We start from the raw sequence: 20030 nt of genomic DNA, 5'->3' as shown, positions 1-20030 counted from the left end.
TGGCCTCCTCCTCTGGGACGGTGCTGACCTTGGTTGTACCGGTTCTGTTCGTGTGGCCCTCTCCGGCCCACTCTGGTGCTTTCCCACCGGTCAGCTTCGGCGGCGAGTTGCCGTGGGTCAGTCAATTTACTGTCGAGGAGGTGCTGCCTGAGCTCGACGAAGCAGTTGTTAGAGAGGTGCTCCCACACCATGAGATTAAAAAGTTGCTCGTAGGTCGTTACGTGGCTTCCCTTGATCCAACCCTCGAAGGCTCGGCTGAAATAGTTGACATATTCCACCCAAGTTGTACCCGGGATCCGGGTGCAGTCTCAACCTCTGGTGGTACATTTCGGGTGTGAGCCCATATCGGGTGAGTAGGGCAGCCTTCATGTGGTCATAGGATGACATCTGATGGTCTGGGAGCTGTAGCAGGGCATCGCGGCCTTCGTTGACGAACCTCCCCCACAGGCCGGCTCCCCAGTCACTTCGATTGATCCGGTGGGAGGTCATGGCGATCTCGTAGGCCTTGAACCACTGTTGTATGTCGTCCTCTCGGACATATTCTCGAACGACATCCTTGGGGATGTGGACTTTCTTTTCTGTCGCTCCCGGGGTGCGCGGTCGCTCGGGCACCTCCGGTTCTTTGTTCTGCTTCCGTAGGTCTATTTCTGCCAGTTTGCGCTCGTGTTCGTATGCTAACCTCTTTTCTTCGAGCTCTCTCTGTCTCTGTTTTTCTTCCCGTTCCTCTCGGAGCCGCAGATGTTCTAGGTTCAGTTTTTGCTCGGCTAATTTTAGTTCACCGTCCATTTTGAGCCGTGCCATTTCTAACTCATGTAGCCTGTTTTTCTCTCTTTCTTGGATCTCTTCCTGCGAGAGGCTCGTTCCTCGCTCCTCGGGAGCCGTGGCGTTCCTCTCTGATGCGGCCATGTTTCGGTCTGGGGATCTGGCGACCCCGGTTTCTGCCCACGACTCAATGGCGTGCTTGAAATCGTCCTTGGTACTCAGGCCGGTGGTAGCAATGCCTAGTTCCATGCAGAATTGTTTCAGTTCACGATGGCTGTATTCTTCCAATTTCTCCATCTGGAATTTCTCGGTGGATCCGCTCTCTTTGGTTGACATTGTGGTTTTGTCGTGGGGTGAGCTACTCTCTGTACAATTACGCGTTGATTCGGATCGCGCCGCTGGCCACCAATGTTAGACGGACCGGGAGGGTCGGCCGAGGACAAGGGAAGAGGTCTCCGGGGAGAGCCGTCTCCAGCGATCGTACAGACAAGTAACTTCCCCTTCACAGATGTACACCACACAAGGATAGGATTTAACGTTCTTTATAAGCGATTTCTTAAGGTACGATGGAATGGTACAAGGAGGTCTGGACTCAGGGGTCCCCTCGATTCTAGTCTCTTGGTTTGGGGAAGGGGGTAGCGGGACAGTCTGGTTACCAATCTGGTAGATGCGATGATGGATAGCTCACAATCCTCGAGCTCGGTGTTCTAGCTGGGATGGGCCGCGGCAGCGCCAGCAGGTCCCGGTGAAGATGGTCGTTACACGGTCCGCGGCAGCGCCAGCAGGTCCCGATGAAGGTGGTCGGTACACGGTCCGCGGCAGCGCCAGCAGGTCCCGATGAAGGTGGTGGTTACAACGGTCCGCGGCAGCGCCAGCAGGTCCCGACAAAGGTAGTAGTTACAACGGGCCGCGGCAGCGCCAGCAGGTCCCAACGAGGATGTAGGATGTAGAAGGCCGCGGCAGCGCCAGCAGGCAGGACGACAGTTTCACAAGGCAGGGCTACGGCAGCGCCGGTAGTCCGTCAAGGATGAGTTCTTCTCGGTGTCTCTCGACTCCAGGATACAACTGCCTTCCTGCTCTGGAGCTGCCCTAGTTATAGGTCTAAAAGCGTTACAACAAACAAATGATGGACGGAATGCTGACAATGCATACATTCTCCCCCAGTCAAGAGATCTGGGTTAAATCCATCGTTCTTTTGCCCACTACACCACCCCAGTTTAGACATGGCCATATGCAAATCAGTCTTGACCCTGTGCCTCATGGGAACAGTCCAGCCCGAACTGCCAAGCCATGTCTTCCCTGGACCGGAATCAAGCATCCTAGGACCGGTTTCTGGCTATCAGCCGTCATCAGCCAGGATAGCTTGACTCCAGTGGCGTAGTGAGCACGGGTCCCACGTCTGGGAATACCCATCCTACTTAGGGCGAAAAGCGTTACAACAAACAAATGATGGACGGAATGCTGACAATGCATACATTCTCCCCCAGTCAAGAGATCTGGGTTAAATCCATCGTTCTTTTGCCCACTACACCACCCCAGTTTAGACATGGCCATATGCAAATCAGTCTTGACCCTGTGCCTCATGGGAACAGTCCAGCCCGAACTGCCAAGCCATGTCTTCCCTGGACCGGAATCAAGCATCCTAGGACCGGTTTCTGGCTATCAGCCGTCATCAGCCAGGATAGCTTGACTCCAGTGGCGTAGTGAGCACGGGTCCCACGTCTGGGAATACCCATCCTACTTAGGGCGAAAAGCGTTACAACAAACAAATGATGGACGGAATGCTGACAATGCATACATTCTCCCCCAGTCAAGAGATCTGGGTTAAATCCATCGTTCTTTTGCCCACTACACCACCCCAGTTTAGACATGGCCATATGCAAATCAGTCTTGACCCTGTGCCTCATGGGAACAGTCCAGCCCGAACTGCCAAGCCATGTCTTCCCTGGACCGGAATCAAGCATCCTAGGACCGGTTTCTGGCTATCAGCCGTCATCAGCCAGGATAGCTTGACTCCAGTGGCGTAGTGAGCACGGGTCCCACGTCTGGGAATACCCATCCTACTTAGGGCGAAAAGCGTTACAACAAACAAATGATGGACGGAATGCTGACAATGCATACATTCTCCCCCAGTCAAGAGATCTGGGTTAAATCCATCGTTCTTTTGCCCACTACACCACCCCAGTTTAGACATGGCCATATGCAAATCAGTCTTGACCCTGTGCCTCATGGGAACAGTCCAGCCCGAACTGCCAAGCCATGTCTTCCCTGGACCGGAATCAAGCATCCTAGGACCGGTTTCTGGCTATCAGCCGTCATCAGCCAGGATAGCTTGACTCCAGTGGCGTAGTGAGCACGGGTCCCACGTCTGGGAATACCCATCCTACTTAGGGCGAAAAGCGTTACAACAAACAAATGATGGACGGAATGCTGACAATGCATACATTCTCCCCCAGTCAAGAGATCTGGGTTAAATCCATCGTTCTTTTGCCCACTACACCACCCCAGTTTAGACATGGCCATATGCAAATCAGTCTTGACCCTGTGCCTCATGGGAACAGTCCAGCCCGAACTGCCAAGCCATGTCTTCCCTGGACCGGAATCAAGCATCCTAGGACCGGTTTCTGGCTATCAGCCGTCATCAGCCAGGATAGCTTGACTCCAGTGGCGTAGTGAGCACGGGTCCCACGTCTGGGAATACCCATCCTACTTAGGGCGAAAAGCGTTACAACAAACAAATGATGGACGGAATGCTGACAATGCATACATTCTCCCCCAGTCAAGAGATCTGGGTTAAATCCATCGTTCTTTTGCCCACTACACCACCCCAGTTTAGACATGGCCATATGCAAATCAGTCTTGACCCTGTGCCTCATGGGAACAGTCCAGCCCGAACTGCCAAGCCATGTCTTCCCTGGACCGGAATCAAGCATCCTAGGACCGGTTTCTGGCTATCAGCCGTCATCAGCCAGGATAGCTTGACTCCAGTGGCGTAGTGAGCACGGGTCCCACGTCTGGGAATACCCATCCTACTTAGGGCGAAACCGGTCCTAGGATGCTTGATTCCGGTCCAGGGAAGACATGGCTTGGCAGTTCGGGCTGGACTGTTCCCATGAGGCACAGGGTCAAGACTGATTTGCATATGGCCATGTCTAAACTGGGGTGGTGTAGTGGGCAAAAGAACGATGGATTTAACCCAGATCTCTTGACTGGGGGAGAATGTATGCATTGTCAGCATTCCGTCCATCAATTGTTTGTTGTAACGCTTTTCGCCCTAAGTGGGATGGGTATTCCCAGACGTGGGACCCGTGCTCACTACGCCACTGGAGTCAAGCTATCCTGGCTGATGACGGCTGATAGCCAGAAACCGGTCCTAGGATGCTTGATTCCGGTCCAGGGAAGACATGGCTTGGCAGTTCGGGCTGGACTGTTCCCATGAGGCACAGGGTCAAGACTGATTTGCATATGGCCATGTCTAAACTGGGGTGGTGTAGTGGGCAAAAGAACGATGGATTTAACCCAGATCTCTTGACTGGGGGAGAATGTATGCATTGTCAGCATTCCGTCCATCAATTGTTTGTTGTAACGCTAGTTATAGGTCTGGCGCCCTTTGATGTCCGGACCCTCGCACTTGGAGGTCGGGAGGTCCGGGATGAGGGAGTCCAGACACCCAGCAGGGGGGTGGAGCCAGCGCCCGGGGGAGCTGGAGGGCGATCGGCACCTGGCGGGGGAGAGCCATCGACACTTCTTTCTCCCATCGACCTGCCAAGTGGTCCGTTCACCTCCTGGGTGGATGGTGGTACAGGGATGTCGGGGCCTGGCCAGGCCCAGGGTTAGGGTCGAGCTGAGGCCATGCGGCCTCGTGGTGCAGTGTCCAAGATGGCGGCTGGTCCGGCCGGGGAAGCCGGTAGTGGTTCGGCCCCATGATACATAGATGTCCGGGGGCAGGAGTTCCGTCGGGAGACGGGGTGCGGGTGAGTTCTGTGGGTAACACCTGGAGGGCCGGGGCTTGGGCCCTGTCATGCGGGGAGGGAGCAAGCCCTTCATGTGGCCTGTCCAACAACCACTCGCTCAGCTTGCATGCACCAGTCCATATCGGACTCCCAGTCAGCACACGTCAAAGCAACCCCTCCCTTCCAAGTTCTAGCAATATTGCATTTCACAACCATGCAACCCAAGGTGACCCATATGCGCTCGGGCTTAGATAAGTCAGTGGCATCCCAGATGTTCAGGAGGCACAATTTTGGGGCGGCTTCTACTACTTTACAGCAAGTTTGAGATATTACAGCGATAACTTCTACTCAATAGCCATGAAGAACTGGGCAATCCCACCATTGGTTTAGATATGTGCCGACCTGACCACAACCACGGGGGCATAGCGGAGATACTAAAAGGCCCATCTTTACCAACACAGAGCTCGTATAGTAGGTCCTATGAGTAGCACCAATTTAAAGCTGGAGCGAATTGCAACCTCCTGGGGCGACGCCAGAGCTTCCCTCTATTCTTCGTTTGTTATCTCACCCACATCAGAGTACCACTTTGTGCGGACTTTATCGAGGGGGTCGGGCGAGTTGTTGAGAATCTTATGGTATGTGAGAGATATGGCCTTCCTGGGGAGATAATCATCCAATATCCTGTCTTCCAAAGGGGAAGACACCAGCAGGTCCTCACCTCTATGGAGAACCTTAACCAACACACTCCGTACCTGCAAATAGCGGACTGTCTCTCCATCACTCAATTGGTACTGTCGTTGCAAATCACTGAAAGACCCCACATTACCCTTCACCCACAAATCGCCCACCTTCGATAAGCCCATCAAGTCCCATTTATCAAATCCAGGTTGCCGCCTGAGTACATTCAGGCGAAAAGAGTCGAGTAACGGGGTCGCCTGGGAGATTTTACCCTTTCATCCCAGCGCCGAGTTTGCCTCATGCCAGACTGAGACCGTCGTGGAGGTCTGAGTGAATTTGGTCTCTAATTTTGACCCCCCCATAGAGTGCCCTCAAGTACATCCCCGGAAGCATATTAGGTCTATCCATTAGATATGCTGGGTCATTTACTGGCCAGTGCATCCAATGGTTAAGTACAATTAACTGTGAAGCCCAATAATAGGCCCTGATGGAACGGCAGGGCGAAGCCGCCGTCATACCAGCTCCGAATAAGCTTGGCGTAGGCAATTTGAGGCGTGCCATTGTTCCACAAAAGGTTGCGGACTTCGGACTCGACGGAATTAAAATAGTGAGTCAGAACTAAGTATGGTGTATTCTGCAACGCATAAAGGAACCGAGGGAGCGCCATCATTTTATAAAATGCCGCTCTCTCCAAAAGCGTGATATGAAGAGTCCTCCAATGTTGCACGTCCGCCCTAAGACGCTGAAGGGGAGGAAGCAAGTTCCGTTGGAAAAAAACCCCGCCTTATCAGTCGTGGCGTAGATTCCCAAATTCCGGAAACCGTCAACGACTATTTTAGCACCACAACTCGGTGGAAGAATCGGAGGGCGGCCACTCAAAACATATATATACGGGATTTATCCCAATTAATTGTATAGCTGGAATATTTTTTAAAAAGGGTATAAACATGGAGCACTTCATGGATAGAAGATTGGGGATTAGCAACATGAAGTAAAATATCATCCGCGTAAAAGGACACTTTATCCGTCCAATCTGTTGACCAATTGGGCCCTCGAATCCAGGGGTTTTCCCTAAGCCATATAACAAGAGGTTCGAACGCTAGGGCAAACAATAGTGGGGATAATGGGCAGCCCTGCCGTGTACCGCGTCTCAGTTCAAAAACTGCCGACCTACACACGTTAACTGCAACTCTCACCAGAGGTTCCGAATAAAGGAGGCATATCCAAGCCGTGAAGTGGTCTTTGAAAACATACCGTTTCAACACTGTGAAGAAGAATGGCCATTCAATCATGTCGAATGCAATCTTGGCGTCTAAGGAGATGATAACCAAGGGCCTGATGTAGGTAAAACCGAAATACCGAGTCCTTAATAGGGAATTTTACCGATTTGCTATTAAGGACTCGCAAAATTGAATGTAGGTAGGAATCGCTAAAATATTAGCGATTTCATTAACATTCTTTAATAACGAATCCCAAATTGAGCTTAGCTAATAAGGAATACCTACCCATTCATTCCTATGGGCTAGGAGGCCCTTAGGAATGAATGGGAAGATATTCACTATTAGCGATTTAGTATTAAAGAAAGGCAAATAGCGGGCGCTATTTCAAGGGTGCCTGAAATGTGCATGTGTGCACATGTGGCGCACATACATGCCCTAAGGGCATGAATGTGTGCCACATCGCACTTTAAAAAAGCAAAAAAGTGCTTTTTAAAAGGAATTCGGTAATTACCACCAACTTGAAGTTGGTGGTAATTAGCGATTCCTTAAGGCTAAAGTGCACTTACTTTTGTGCTACTTACATTGCATTTAAGGAATCGCAATTCCCGATTCCTTAAATGCAGGGGCAAAATAAAGAATCACAATTTTGCGATTCCTGATTTTGCTAGTAGGTTTAAACTCACCTACATTGCTCACAGCCAAATAGCGATCGGAAACGCTGGAATTCTGCAAATTTCCGCGTTACCAATCGCTATTTGGCAACCTACATCTGGCCCGGAGTCTTCCTGGATGGTGGAGGCCCGCCCCAAGTCCCCAAATAATCGGCGGAGGACAGATACTATTATTGACCCTTTTTAACGTTTCAGACCATTTGGCGAAAGTATAGCACCACAAATTAGTGTTGAGAATCTGTTTATTGTGTAGTTGAGGTGGGCCTTCAATAGGTTTTGAGTAGTAATAGGGAAGCTCTCTGGCTTCCCTTCAGGATCCATTGAACCTGCTCAGAATAAACTGCATAAAGTAATAAATGTTCGAAGGTGTGTGGCTGTTTGACCTTATGTGTAATGATGCGGCTGCTGCCTGAAACTCAAGGTGGGTGCAACTTTTTTTATGTTGCAGCTGGCCAACAAGGCTTGAGGGTTACTTCCAATTGTAGAGTTTGTTTAGACAAACCAAGTTGGTATTCCACTTACAGTTACTGAGACAAGCGTAAAAGGACACTTAACCAGAAGGCACTTTTACTTCTGTGTACTTTAGAAATATTTTTTCATAAGCTGGATGTTTCAGGTAGGATCTTCTTGAATCAGTTGTTGGAGCCTCTAACCCTTGTGAGAAATGCCCACTCTTTGCCTGTGAGTGATTAATTTCTGAATTTGAATATTTTGAATAGGATGTAATGTGCACATGCCAATTTCAATATAGAAGTGTCGTTTTTAATTGCAGCAGTCGACATTGCTCTGGGATCCTATGTTTAAATGTACCTGTGGTAAGCAATTGGCATTGGAGGAGAGCGTTCTGTTAATTGTTGCATTAGACTGTATGCCCTATTTAGTTCAGGAGGTTGTTGACTGGCGTGTGTGCTTCTTGTATGTCATTACACATTGCTTGGAGGGTAGCCCAAGAATGTGTTTTGCTTGGTGAATTTCTGGTACTCCACCCAAACCTATCGTCCAAGAATGACCTCATGACTTACGTCAAGGTTATTAAAGACAAACCAACCGTGGCATTGCGTTTAGGCTCTTGTATTCTTGGCCTCCGTGTTGATCTTCAGTCATTCAAAATCCTATTTCTTTGCAGTGGACCTCACATAGTTTTCGCTTAAGAGAAAGGGTTTATTTGTTGTTAATTTCATTTTCTATGTGGACACTATGGATATGTTTATTCACAGCTTTACCATTCAAGATGTATCGTGTGAACTTTTAATCATGAACTGTCTCCCTTGCTCTGAACAGAACCGTCCATGGAGAGCAGTCAATGGAAAGGACAGCAGTCTGATTCCTTTCATCACAAGCATCCCTGTCCTCCATGCAGATGTTAGAGCAGCACGCAGAAGCTGATAGACACACCTCTGATTAGTAAAATGGTGATTCTGAGGAAAGGTGGGACATGATGGTGGACAAAGCGTCCACGCCAAGACACATTTCAAGATATTCCCTCCAGTCTGTCCTGCGTGGCGTTCGTAGCTGACATTTTATATCTGTCAATTCTCTGACCTTCAGCGCAGCTTCTAGTTTGAGGTGGAAATGGGCAGTTCCCGGATACTTCTTACTTAAACTGGGAGGAGATCCTGGGTGTCACTGTAAATTAATTGAAAACCTGCCTGAATTAAATCCATGCACAGGTAGCATGATCCGACAAACTAGAAGCAAACAGAAATGAAATAATGATAGTGGGAGGCAAGAAGAATACTTAGTCACCTCAATTTTTGCGATTAGGCCGGTAACACTGGTCTTTGCCCTGTCAGGAGCTGAAGGAGTGGTGTTTGGAGCATGGAAGTGACATTTTGTTTCACATTGTCTTGGGTTTTTGCACCGACACCATGTGTGGAAGAGAATTGTATTTGTTGTGTGCTTCGCAACACAAAACCATCTGTGTATCACCCCAGACCCCAAAAGTTCTGTACATCCCTGGCTGGGCATTGCAGTTGGAGCACATATCTTCTTTTTTAAAAAATTTTTTGTGGGTCCACTAATATTCCAGACAGGGACCAGGCGGTCATTCATTTTCAGTTCTATACAGTTATATGTCGGTCTAGAGGTATGATGTTGTGAAGTTATCAGAACCTACTGAAAACCTAGAAAAGGATTTTCCTTAAAATATCACATCCAGGAATGCCTACAAACACTGTGGCGTTCGTGCATTGCTACAGAAAATAAAGTTGCCAAATGGTTAAACAACTGACTTTTTAATAATTTAAACACTTGATGTTTGTTTTCCCATTGACCAGCGTCGGACTGTTGTGTTCTTTCTCACATATCATATAGCGGTGTTTTCTAGAACTTTTCTATAGCACCACCAAAAGAATTTGGTGCGTTTATCTTAGTCCATCATTAGGAGTTTCCAGGAGGAGGCTGCTATAATTAGCACACCTGACATAAATCCTGCACTGTAGGGTTTGGTATTTATTGGGTGTGAACGTAGAACCTAGGACAAGTGTTGCCCAGTAAATTGGTCAGAACATGCAGCTTTTGGTACGTAGTGCACCAAAATCTCTATACCCAGATATTTCCTGGGCCTTTTTCCACTATTAAATTACGTCCGGTTTGACTTGCTGAAATTTAGTAGGGGCTTTGCACTTATCACACCCAGTAGTTGCTGAGTGTGATTAACTCTACACCCATCATTTATTTTGAGCACTGTTAAACGGTTTGTGCATGTCTCTGCATTTTCCAGCCCACTGGTGAGGATGGGCCTTAGATCAGTTATTCAGGGGGATCAAAATCTGAATTTGGAAAGTGAAGATGGAAGAAATTGAAACAAAATTTGCAACAAAGAAAATCTTTACTAGTCTCCCAATTCCTCATGACTGTAATTACCCATCCAGTGACTGGGCGATAATTGTACAACTTCCTTCAAGCAGTTATAATGCCGGTATCTTCGTATTGAGGACCTAATGGCACCCCTTTATAGCAAGTTTAGTATTATTACTTCTTTATGGATGGATTAATCTACTGTACAATTACATTTTGTTATGGACTAATTTTACAGTTCTGTATCTTTCTAGTAAGTTGCAAGTAACCAAAGATAAGCGTGGGTCTTGCAGAGGCAGGAGTGTGTGTATGATATATATATATATATATTTATATATATATATATATATATAGTCCCCGTATTGACAGGAAACACCCGGACACCCAGGTTGGATGCAGTTAATTTATTCAGCAAATATCAGCGTGATCAGGCTGTAAAGGTGAAACGCGTCTTTTTTTTACTTGCTGAATAAATTAACTGCATCCAACCTGGGTGTCCGAGTGTTTCCTGTCAATACGGGGACTTGTAGAATGCACATTAAGGAGTTCCGGTATCCTGGCTCGGACCGCCCATGACAGCATTTTGATATGTGTTCATGAATGACTTGACCACTTTCAAATTATTTTACTTTATTTCACACAAGAGTTTATACTCCTGAAATTATTTGACTATATTTTCATGTTTCCTTTTTTGTCCTGCAGGATAGTTTGCTCTGAGGCCCAAACCCTTCATCTACATAGTTCTCCTTCCTCTAAAGCAATGGAACTTAAGACTGCTTTTCCTCACCCCGATTGAGAGGACGTATATCCACGATGGAGAAGAAGCGAAGAAAGAAATGAAAGACTTTCCACTATGCGTACCCACAGGAAGACCATGAAATCTAGACCTCTCGTTGGCAAAAGAAGTCTGTGACACGATCCCTTCCTATCTGCGCGCTGAAGCTACAAACATGAACTGCCTTCGAACACTTTAAACCCAGTGCGATTTGATTCTGTGGACTTACAGGCACATTTCATGACCATGAGGCTTGTAAACACTTGGCTGCTCCTATATGTGTTTTTAATGTGTGGCAAACTACATGTTGGCACTGAACTAGGGAATTCTTCTCGAGGGGTCCTGCCGTGCAAGGGCTGCGTACACCAGACGTTGAAAGTGGAGTTCTCCTCCACTGTTGTACAGCATGGTAAGGATGAAACAACTATTTGGCCTATGTTTTATTGCTTTGTTATGGTTTGTGTTTTTTTTTTTATAATGCATGTGGCCTGAAACCACTTAATTCGTACAATATATTACTGCATGTTGGTTGCAGGAATTGGATATGTTTTTGTTGTGATCTTAATACTTTTCATGACAAGCTCTTTGCCCTCTTTTGATATTTTCCTACACTCGCAAGCTGTAGGTCTGTTTGCTTTTTTCTGTTCACGGAACAGAACATTGTATTTGTCTTCTTTGTTCGTATACTTTGATCTATTCTGTATAGGGATTTTAATGTAAACCTTCCTCTGGTTTTGGAGCACCCTTTGAGGTATGGCACTGATCACTACATGCCAGTAAGTCACTTTACTCCTTAAATCGTGTGGATACTTTTTACAACCCCATATTCTTTTTTTTATTTATTTATTTAGTTCCTTTAGATTTTTCTCTACTGTGATAATGGACTTGGTACCGTAATAAATGTAGAACTTTCAGGCGTCCAGACAAGCCAAAAAGTACAATTATGTCATAGAAGCAGAAAATAGTGGAGGAGGAGAGTAAAGAAGTGTTTAAAATGTTACATGTTCAAGTAGACCAACTGTATGGTTGTTTCAGCTGAGCTACAGGTAGTATCTAGCCATGGTGGGTAGATGTGATGTGTCGAGAGAAGGTACTTGAGTCCATCAGCATGAATGTATCGGCCTTTGGAATAGGTGATATTTTTTTCAGGTGATTTTTAGGTCTCGCTGAGACACCGAAAGCTGTCTCTTTGAGACATTTTGTAAGTGGGCTTTCAAAAGTGCTACCCACATGGTTTTGCTGGCCTAGGGCTTGAGTGCACGATGGCGTGCACGTGCACAGCTGCTCCTCTGCTCCTTGCATTCCCCCCTCCCTTCACACCCAGCCCTTTGATGCTCTGCTCGATTACTTTCACTTTCGCCGCTTTGATGTTTGATCGCAAACGCGATCACTTCCGCTTGGCATAGCCTGTACTTGTTCTTTTTGTCCTCACATATGCTCTTCCCTCTGTTTTTCTCTCTGGTCTCACATGTGCTATTCCCTCTGTATTTTCACTCTGCCCTCACATGTGCTATTCCCTCTCCATTTTCTCTCTTTCCTCACACATGTTATTCCCTCTGTATTTGTCTCTCTTCCCTCACATGTACTCTTCGCTCTTTTTTTTTTTTTTCTCTGCCCTCGCATGTGTTCTTCTCTCTATATTTTTCTCTCTGCTCTCACATGGTCTCTTCCCTCTGTTTTTATCTCCGGTCTAACATGCGCCCTACCCTCTGTATTTTTCGCTTTGCTCTCACATGAGCTCTTCCCTCTCTATTTTTCTCTCCTCCCTCACATGGACTCTTCCCTCTGTATTTTTCTCTCTGCCCTCACATGCTTTTCCCTCTGTATTTTTCTCTCTGCCCTCACATACTCTTCCCTGTATGTTTTCCTCTTTGCCCTCAAGTGCACTCTCCCCTCTGATCACATGCATACACAACTATGCACACATACAAACACACACATGCATTTACACACACATATGAACATGTACAAACACACACAGACATGCATAAACATATGCATATACATGCACACCAACACACCAACTCCACATACACATATAAACAAGCACGCACACCAACATACTCAAACACATATTGTTGGAAGGGCGTTCTCCGGGGGGCTTCGGAATACGTTCCTGACCACCCTTTGACCCACCTCTCCCAGAGTTAGGCCGAGCAAGGGCGGGGAGGCCCTTCCTGGAAGGGTCTCGTTCCTAGGATCGCACACGCTGAGCTTGCACTATCTGACAGAGGGACACCACACAGTAGTTCTTCGTAAGACAGTATACTTTATCGATAGTTTCAGGGGATCTTTATGATCCGAGATGCAGTTATTAAATCAATGCCACAAGCGGCGGCGGTCTCGTGATGGGGGTATTGGGGTAGCGGGACAGTCTTTGAATTCAGTGTCTCTGCGGAGTATCCTTCGCACAGCTCCCAATCCTCGAGCTGGGGGATGCCGATTCTCCTGGAGTGGAGTGCCGCGAGTCACTCAGCAGGCACAGGTGGTTTCGGAGTCGGGGAGCCGCGACAGCGTCAGCAGGGCTCAGATGGTTCAGAGTTCGGGGAGCCGCGACAGCGTCAGCAGGGCTCAGATGGTTCAGAGTTCGGGGAGCCGCGACAGCGTCAGCAGGGCTCAGATGGTTCAGAGTTCGGGTAGCGTTCTTCGGTTCAGGGATCGATCGAGCCGCGACCAGGTCAGCAGGGCTCTCGTAGGTCCAGGTCTTCTCTGCCTCCCGTCCCTTCAGCACCCCTTGTTATACTCCCCCCCTCCTCTTTGAAGTCCGGAGTCCTCGCTGAGAGGGGTCTTGGTGCCTGGGGGCGGTGTGTCGGGATTTCCTGTCGCTCGGCCCTTTGATCTGTTCAGGTGGGTCTGGGAGGGACTCCAGACGCCCAGCAGGCGAGGCGCCCGCTCACCTGGTGGCCGATCGAAACCCTCCTTGGGGAGGAGATCAGAGGTGTGACCGAGACGGCGTCTCCTGGTCTTGCTTGGGGGTTTCCCGCTCCCTCGGCCGGGCATGCGCGGTAGTGTTGTGGGTTCGGCTGGGGCCCCGGCCGGCCATCGGGTTTGTTGCGTCATGGTGGCCGGAAGTCTGAGACATCGGGGATCACGTGCGGTTGCAGGGTTACTTGCTGGTTGGGAGGGCCCACGCCACGAGGCCGGTCTCACACGTGCCCCCCCCAGCTGAAAGGCGGGGAGAACTACCCATCCACTTGGGGGTTCTCCTCGCTGAAGCGGAAGAATCGGGACAGGCCGTCAGTGTTGGCGTGGTCCGTCCCGGGGCGATGCTCCACAGTGAAGTCCATCCCCTGGAGGGAGATTGACCATCGTAGCAGCTTGGGGTTTTCTCCTCTCATTTGCATCAGCCACCGTAAGGGTCGATGGTCCGTCTGAACTCTGAAGGGGATTCCGAACAAGTAGGGCCGCAGCTTTTTGAGGGCCCAGACTACTGCGAAGGTCTCTTTCAATGGTGCTCCACTGCTGTTCCCGAGGTAGTAACCTTCGGCTGACGAAGGCTATGGGCTGATCTATGCCTTTGTCGTTGAACTGTGGGAGGACTGCCCCGATGCCGTGTTCCGAAGCGTCCGTCTGGACCACAAACTCCTGAGAGTAGTCGGGGGCTTTGAGTACCGGAGCAGTACATATAGCGGCTTTCAAGGCGTCGAACGCTTTCTGGCACGGGGGAGTCCACTGTATCTTCTTCGGGTGCTTTTTGGAGGTTAACTCTGTGAGGGGGCCTGCGAGGCTGCCATAGTTCTTAATAAACCTCCGGTAGTAACCGGTGAGGCCCAGGAAGGCCTGGACATCCGTTTGGGTCGTGGGGGGTTCCCAGGACAAGATGGCGTCGATCTTCGGCTGGAGGGGGGGGGACCTGCCCGCTCCCCACCTGGTGCTCCAGATAGATCACTGAGCCTTGTCCAATTTGACATTTGCTGGCTTTGATGGTTTGGCCGGCCTGTGTCCGGGCCAGCAATACTTGTCGGAGGTGCTGGAGGTGTTCGGTCCATTGGGAGCTGAATACTGCTATGTCGTCTAGGTACGCTGCGCTGAACCCCTCTAGTCCGGCCAGGACCCTGTTCACCAGTCGCTGGAAGGTGGCCGGGGCATTTTTCATTCCAAACGGCATAACCCTGAAGCGGTAGTGCCCGTCCGGGGTGGAGAAGGCGGAGCGCTCCTTGGCTCCCTCAGTGAGCGCAATCTGCCAGTATCCGCAGGTTAGGTCGAAGGTGCTGAGGTAGCGAGCGGCCCCGAGGCGGTCGATGAGCTCGTCTGCGCAGGGGATAGGGTGAGCGTCCGCTCGGGTGACCGCATTGAGTCCCCGTTAGTCCACACAGAATCTCAGCTCGGGGGCGACACCAGGGGCGGCCGCTTTCGGGACCAGGACTACCGGGCTGGCCCAGGGGCTGTCGGAGGGTTCAATCACCCCTAGGGCCAACATCTTGGTTACTTCGGTCTGGATGCAGGGTCGGACCCGGTCAGGGACCCGGTAGGCTCGGTGTCTCACTGGGGGGCTGTCGCCGGTGTCTACGTCGTGGACACACCAGTCGGTGACCCTAGGGGTTAGGGAGAAGAGGTCTGTGAATTGTCTTAGTAGCTGGCGGCAGTCGTCGGACTGTTGGGGGGTGAGGGTGGATGACAGTCTCACCCCCTCTACGAAGCCATCTTTCTCTTTAGCACACAGGGGGTCCGCAAGAGGCTCTGTGTCTTCTTCAGTCCCATCGTCGGTGGCCAGGAGCAAACTCATCTCCGTCCTCACGAAGTGGGGTTTGAGGCGGTTCATGTGGAGGACCCAGAGGGGGTTCCGAGGGGACTGAACATCAACTAGATACGTGACTTGACTCTTCCGCTCGACCACTTTGAAGGGACCAGTCCATTTGTCTTGGAGGGCGCAGGGTTTCACCGGGGCCATTACCCAGACCTGTTGGCCCGGCTGAAACTCGACCAGCGTGGCATTCTGTTCATACCAGCGATTCATCTCTTCTTGGCTAGCCTCGAGGTTTGCCTCGGCGAGCTCTCGGAACTTCCGGGTCTGGTTGCGGAGCACCAGGATATAGCGGAATACATCAGGAGGGGTTCCTCGGAGAGCCGTTTCCCAGCCCTCTTTGACCAGGCTCAGGGGTCCCCGGACGGGGTGTCCGTAGAGTAATTCGAATGGCCTGAACCCCAGAGATTTTTGGGGAACCTCCCGGTAGGCGAACAGGAGGCAAGGGAGGAGGACGTCCCATTTCCGGCGTAGGGGTTCTTCGAGGCCCATGATCATCCCTTTCAGGGTCCGGTTAAATCGCTCGACTAGGCCATTCCCTTGGGGGTGGTATGGGGTGGTGAACTTGTACGATACCCCGCACTGCTGCCATAGGGACCTCATGTATTTGGAGATAAAGTTTGTGCCACGATCACTCACGACTTCGCGAGGGAACCCCACGCGGGAGGAGATCCCCCATCAAGGCCCGGCCTACCCCGGGGGCCGTCACGGTGCGGAGGGGAATGGCCTCTGGGTAGCGGGTGGCATGGTCCACCAGGACGAGGATGAATCGGTGGCCCTGGGCGGTCTTGGGATCCAGGGGTTCCACGATGTCGATTCCCACCCGCTCAAAAGGGGTACTAACAACGGGGAAGGGTTGTAGCGGAGCTTTGCGCTTCCCACCACTTTTTCCGCTGGCCTGGCACGTGAGGCATGACTTGCAGTGGGCCTCCACATTCGCTCGCATTTTGGGCCAATAGAAGTGGGTAACTAGACGCTGATAGGTTTTGTCTTGGCATAAGTGTCCTGCCAGGGGTACATCATGGGCTAGGCCCAAGAGGAGACTTCGGAAGCGCAGGGGTACCACCAGTACCCGGGCCGATCCCAGCTCGGCCGACTTCTGTTCGCTGTACAGGAGGCCGTTTTCCCAATATACCCAGTGGGTTCCGGACTGGTCGCCTGCTGCCTGGGCTGCGGCCTGCTGTCGGGGTCCAATGAGGGAAGGGCAGGTGGCCTGTTCCCTGCAGAATTCTTCTGGGAGGGACCTCCCTCGCAGTGCCACTGGGCCATCTTGGGCAGGTCCCCGAGCTCGGTCAGTTGCTCGGGATCTGGATTCACTGACCCGTCATCGGGAACGGTTTCTTCTTCCGGAAGAGGGTCGTCGGGCTCGGGTAGCGCGTCCCGGTCCTCGGGGACGGCGACTGGGTTCAGGGGTAAGGCCTCAACTCCCTTGGAGGAAGGCGACCGGGTAGTCATGGAGCGCGTGGTGGCGCATACCCATTCGGGTAGGCCCATCATCTCCAGATGGGCTCTTCGTTCCACTTGTCCCCACGGGGAACTCTCGAGGTTGTTGCCCAGGAGGCAGTCTACGGGTTGGGAGGTTCGGACTACCACTCTCAATTTACCGGTGACTCCCCCCCCCCCCCCCCCCCCCCCCCCCCCCCATTCGAAGGGTACCAGGGCCATCCGGCAGAGGCTCTCGGAATTGTCCGAAGATATGACTGGACAGAAAGCGTCGGGCAGGATCTGGTCTTCAGAGCTCAGGTGGCAGTGGACCGCTGTGACACTCGCCTCGGTGTCCCGGAGGCCCTCGACTCGGTGACCGTTGACCGTCACTTGCTGTCGGTACTTCATGTTGGTGAGGTAGGGGTGTTCCGGGGACCATCTCTCGGTCCCCTAGGGAGACCAGGGCCATGGCGGCTGGTTCCCACTCTTCGGAGTCTTCCATCTCTTCTCCTAGGGCTACGGAGGCCATTTGTCGGGCCGGAGGGGTTGTCGTTGCGGGTCGTTGGGACATGGGACACTGGGGGTCACTGGCATAGTGTCCGGTCTGTTGGCAGCGGAAACAGGTGATCTTGACTCGGGGTCCCGGCCTCCCCGGGGGCCCGGTGCTGGCTGGAGGTGGGGCTGGAAAGTGCGGAGGTTGGCCTCTGGGGGGACTGTGCTGGGAGCCCCCCTGGAATTCTCTCGGTCGGCCTTGGTTCCCTCCGCCCCTCTGGCGGGGGGGTCCCTGACTGTGGCGACCGTAGTCTCCCACGGGACCCCGGGAGGCCCGGGTGTTCACCCATCGGTCAGCTTCGACGGCCAGTTTCCGAGGGTCCGTGAGCTTGCTGTCCAGGAGGTGCTGGCATAACTCCACAAAGCAGTTTGCGGACAAGTGTTCCCATGCTATTAGGTCAAACAGTTCCTCAAAGGTGGAGACCTTGCTGCCCTTGATCCACCCGTCCAAGGCCCAGCTGTAAAAGTTCACGTACTCTACCCATGTAGTACCGGGTATCTTCTTGCAGTCTCGAAACCGTTGCCGGAACATTTCGGGGGTGAGCCCATATCTGGCTACTAGGGCCTCTTTCATGTGACTGTAGGAGTTCAGCACCGTGGAGGGCAGGTCCAGCAGGGTATCTCTCCCCTCGCTTAGGAACAGGCCCCACAAACCAGCCCCCCAATCTTTCTGCGGAACTCGGTGGGAGGTCATTGCGACTTCGTAGGCCTTGAACCACTGCTGGATGTCGTCGTTCTTGTAGTATTCCTTCACCACATCCTTGGGGATGTGGACCTTTGGTTCCACGGTGGAGGAGGGTGGTTGATTTCCCGAGGTTCTGGACTCCTCACTTTTGGCCTTGAGTTCGATCTCTTTCAGGCTGCGTTCGTGTTCTAGTTGGAGTTTCCTTTCTTCGTGTTCTCTCTGGCGTTTCTTTTCCTCGAGTTCTCCTTGTAGGCGTAATTGTTCTACGGCTAACTTTTTCTCGGCCAGTTTTAGCTCTCCCTCTATTTTCAGTTTCGCTAGTTCTAGTTCGTGGTTGCGGCCCCTCTCTCGGTCCGCTAGCTCCTCCGGGGATAGGCCCCCCTCTGGGGCGCTGCTCCTTACCGGGATGCTTCGTGGCTCGTTTGGCGGCTCTCCTTCTGTTTGGGCCAGGGAAGCTCCTGCCTCGACCCAGGTCTTCAATGCTCCCTGGAAATCTTCTTTCGTGCTTAATCCAGTGGTAGCGATTCCAAGGTCTTTGCAGAATTGTTTTAGTTCTCGCTGCGTGTAATATTCCAACTGGTCCTCTCGGAATGTCGGGCTTGTGTTGGTACCTGCGGCACCTAGGGAGGTTTCTCCTTCCATCTCTTTTCGGTAGTGCGTCAGCCGTTTACTGCACGATCTCTAGGTGTCGGCTCGGATCCCGTCGTCTGCCACCAAATGTTGGAAGGGCGTTTTCCGGGGGGCTTCGGAATACGTTCCTGACCACCCTTTGACCCACCTCTTCCAGAGTTAGGCCGAGCAAGGGCGGGGAGGCCCTTCCTGGAAGGGTCTCGTTCCTAGGATCGCACACGCTGAGCTTGCACTATCTGACAGAGGGACACCACATAGTAGTTCTTCATAAGACAGTATACTTTATCGATAGTTTCAGGGGATCTTTATGATCCGAGATGCAGTTATTAAATCAATGCCACAAGCGGCAGTGGTCTCGTGATGGGGGTATTGGGGTAGCGGGACAGTCTTTGAATTCAGTGTCTCTGCGGAGTATCCTTCGCACAGCTCCCAATCCTCGAGCTGGGGGATATCGTTTCTCTCTGCAATCTCTGCCGATTCTCCTGGAGGGGAGTGCCGCGAGTCACTCAGCAGGCACAGGTGGTTTCGGAGTCGGGGAGCCGCGACAGCGTCAGCAGCGCTCAGATGGTTCAGAGTTCGGGGAGCCGCGACAGCGTCAGCAGGGCTCAGATGGATCAGAGTTCGGGGAGCCGTGACAGCGTCAGCAGGGCTCAGATGGTTCAGAGTTCGGGGAGCCGTGACAGCGTCAGCAGGGCTCAGATGGTTCAGAGTTCGGGTAGCGTTCTTCGGTTCAGGGATCGATCGAGCTGCGACCAGGTCAGCAGGGCTCTCGTAGGTCCAGGTCTTCTCTGCCTCCCGTCCCTTCAGCACCCCTTGTTCTACTCCCCCTCCTCTTTGAAGTCCGGAGTCCTCGCTGAGAGGAGTCTTGGTGCCTGGGGGCGGTGTGTCGGGATTTCCTGTCGCTCGGCCCTTTGATCTGTTCAGGTGGGTCTGGGAGGGACTCCAGACGCCCAGCAGGCGAGGCACCCGCTCAGCGGGGGCCTGGTGGCCGATCGAAACCCTCCTTGGGGAGGAGATCAGAGGTGTGACCGAGACAGCGTCTCCTGGTCTTGCTTGGGGGTTTCCCGCTCCCTCGGCCGGGCATGCGCAGTAGTGTTGTGGGTTCAGCTGGGGCCCCGGCCGGCCATCGGGTTTGT

General features: G+C 51.7%; 1 protein-coding gene across 1 annotated transcript in view; it reads left to right on the top strand.

Annotated features, from left to right (window-relative positions):
- Window positions 1-20030, top strand: part of MBTPS1 (membrane bound transcription factor peptidase, site 1) — a 362069-nt gene that overhangs the window by 87388 nt on the left and 254651 nt on the right. Inside the window, exon 2 of the mRNA XM_085638544.1 lies at window positions 10786-11267. Coding sequence (XP_085494670.1) covers window positions 11099-11267 — 169 coding nt within the window. The 5' untranslated portion in view covers window positions 10786-11098. The remainder of the gene's footprint in view (window positions 1-10785; window positions 11268-20030) is intronic.

This window comes from Triturus cristatus, chromosome 12, assembly GCF_964204655.1.
Source record: "Triturus cristatus chromosome 12, aTriCri1.1, whole genome shotgun sequence".
Lineage (NCBI taxonomy): Eukaryota > Metazoa > Chordata > Amphibia > Caudata > Salamandridae > Triturus > Triturus cristatus.
Note: the sequence above shows the minus strand (reverse complement) of the source record. Positions and strands in the feature narration are given on the sequence as shown.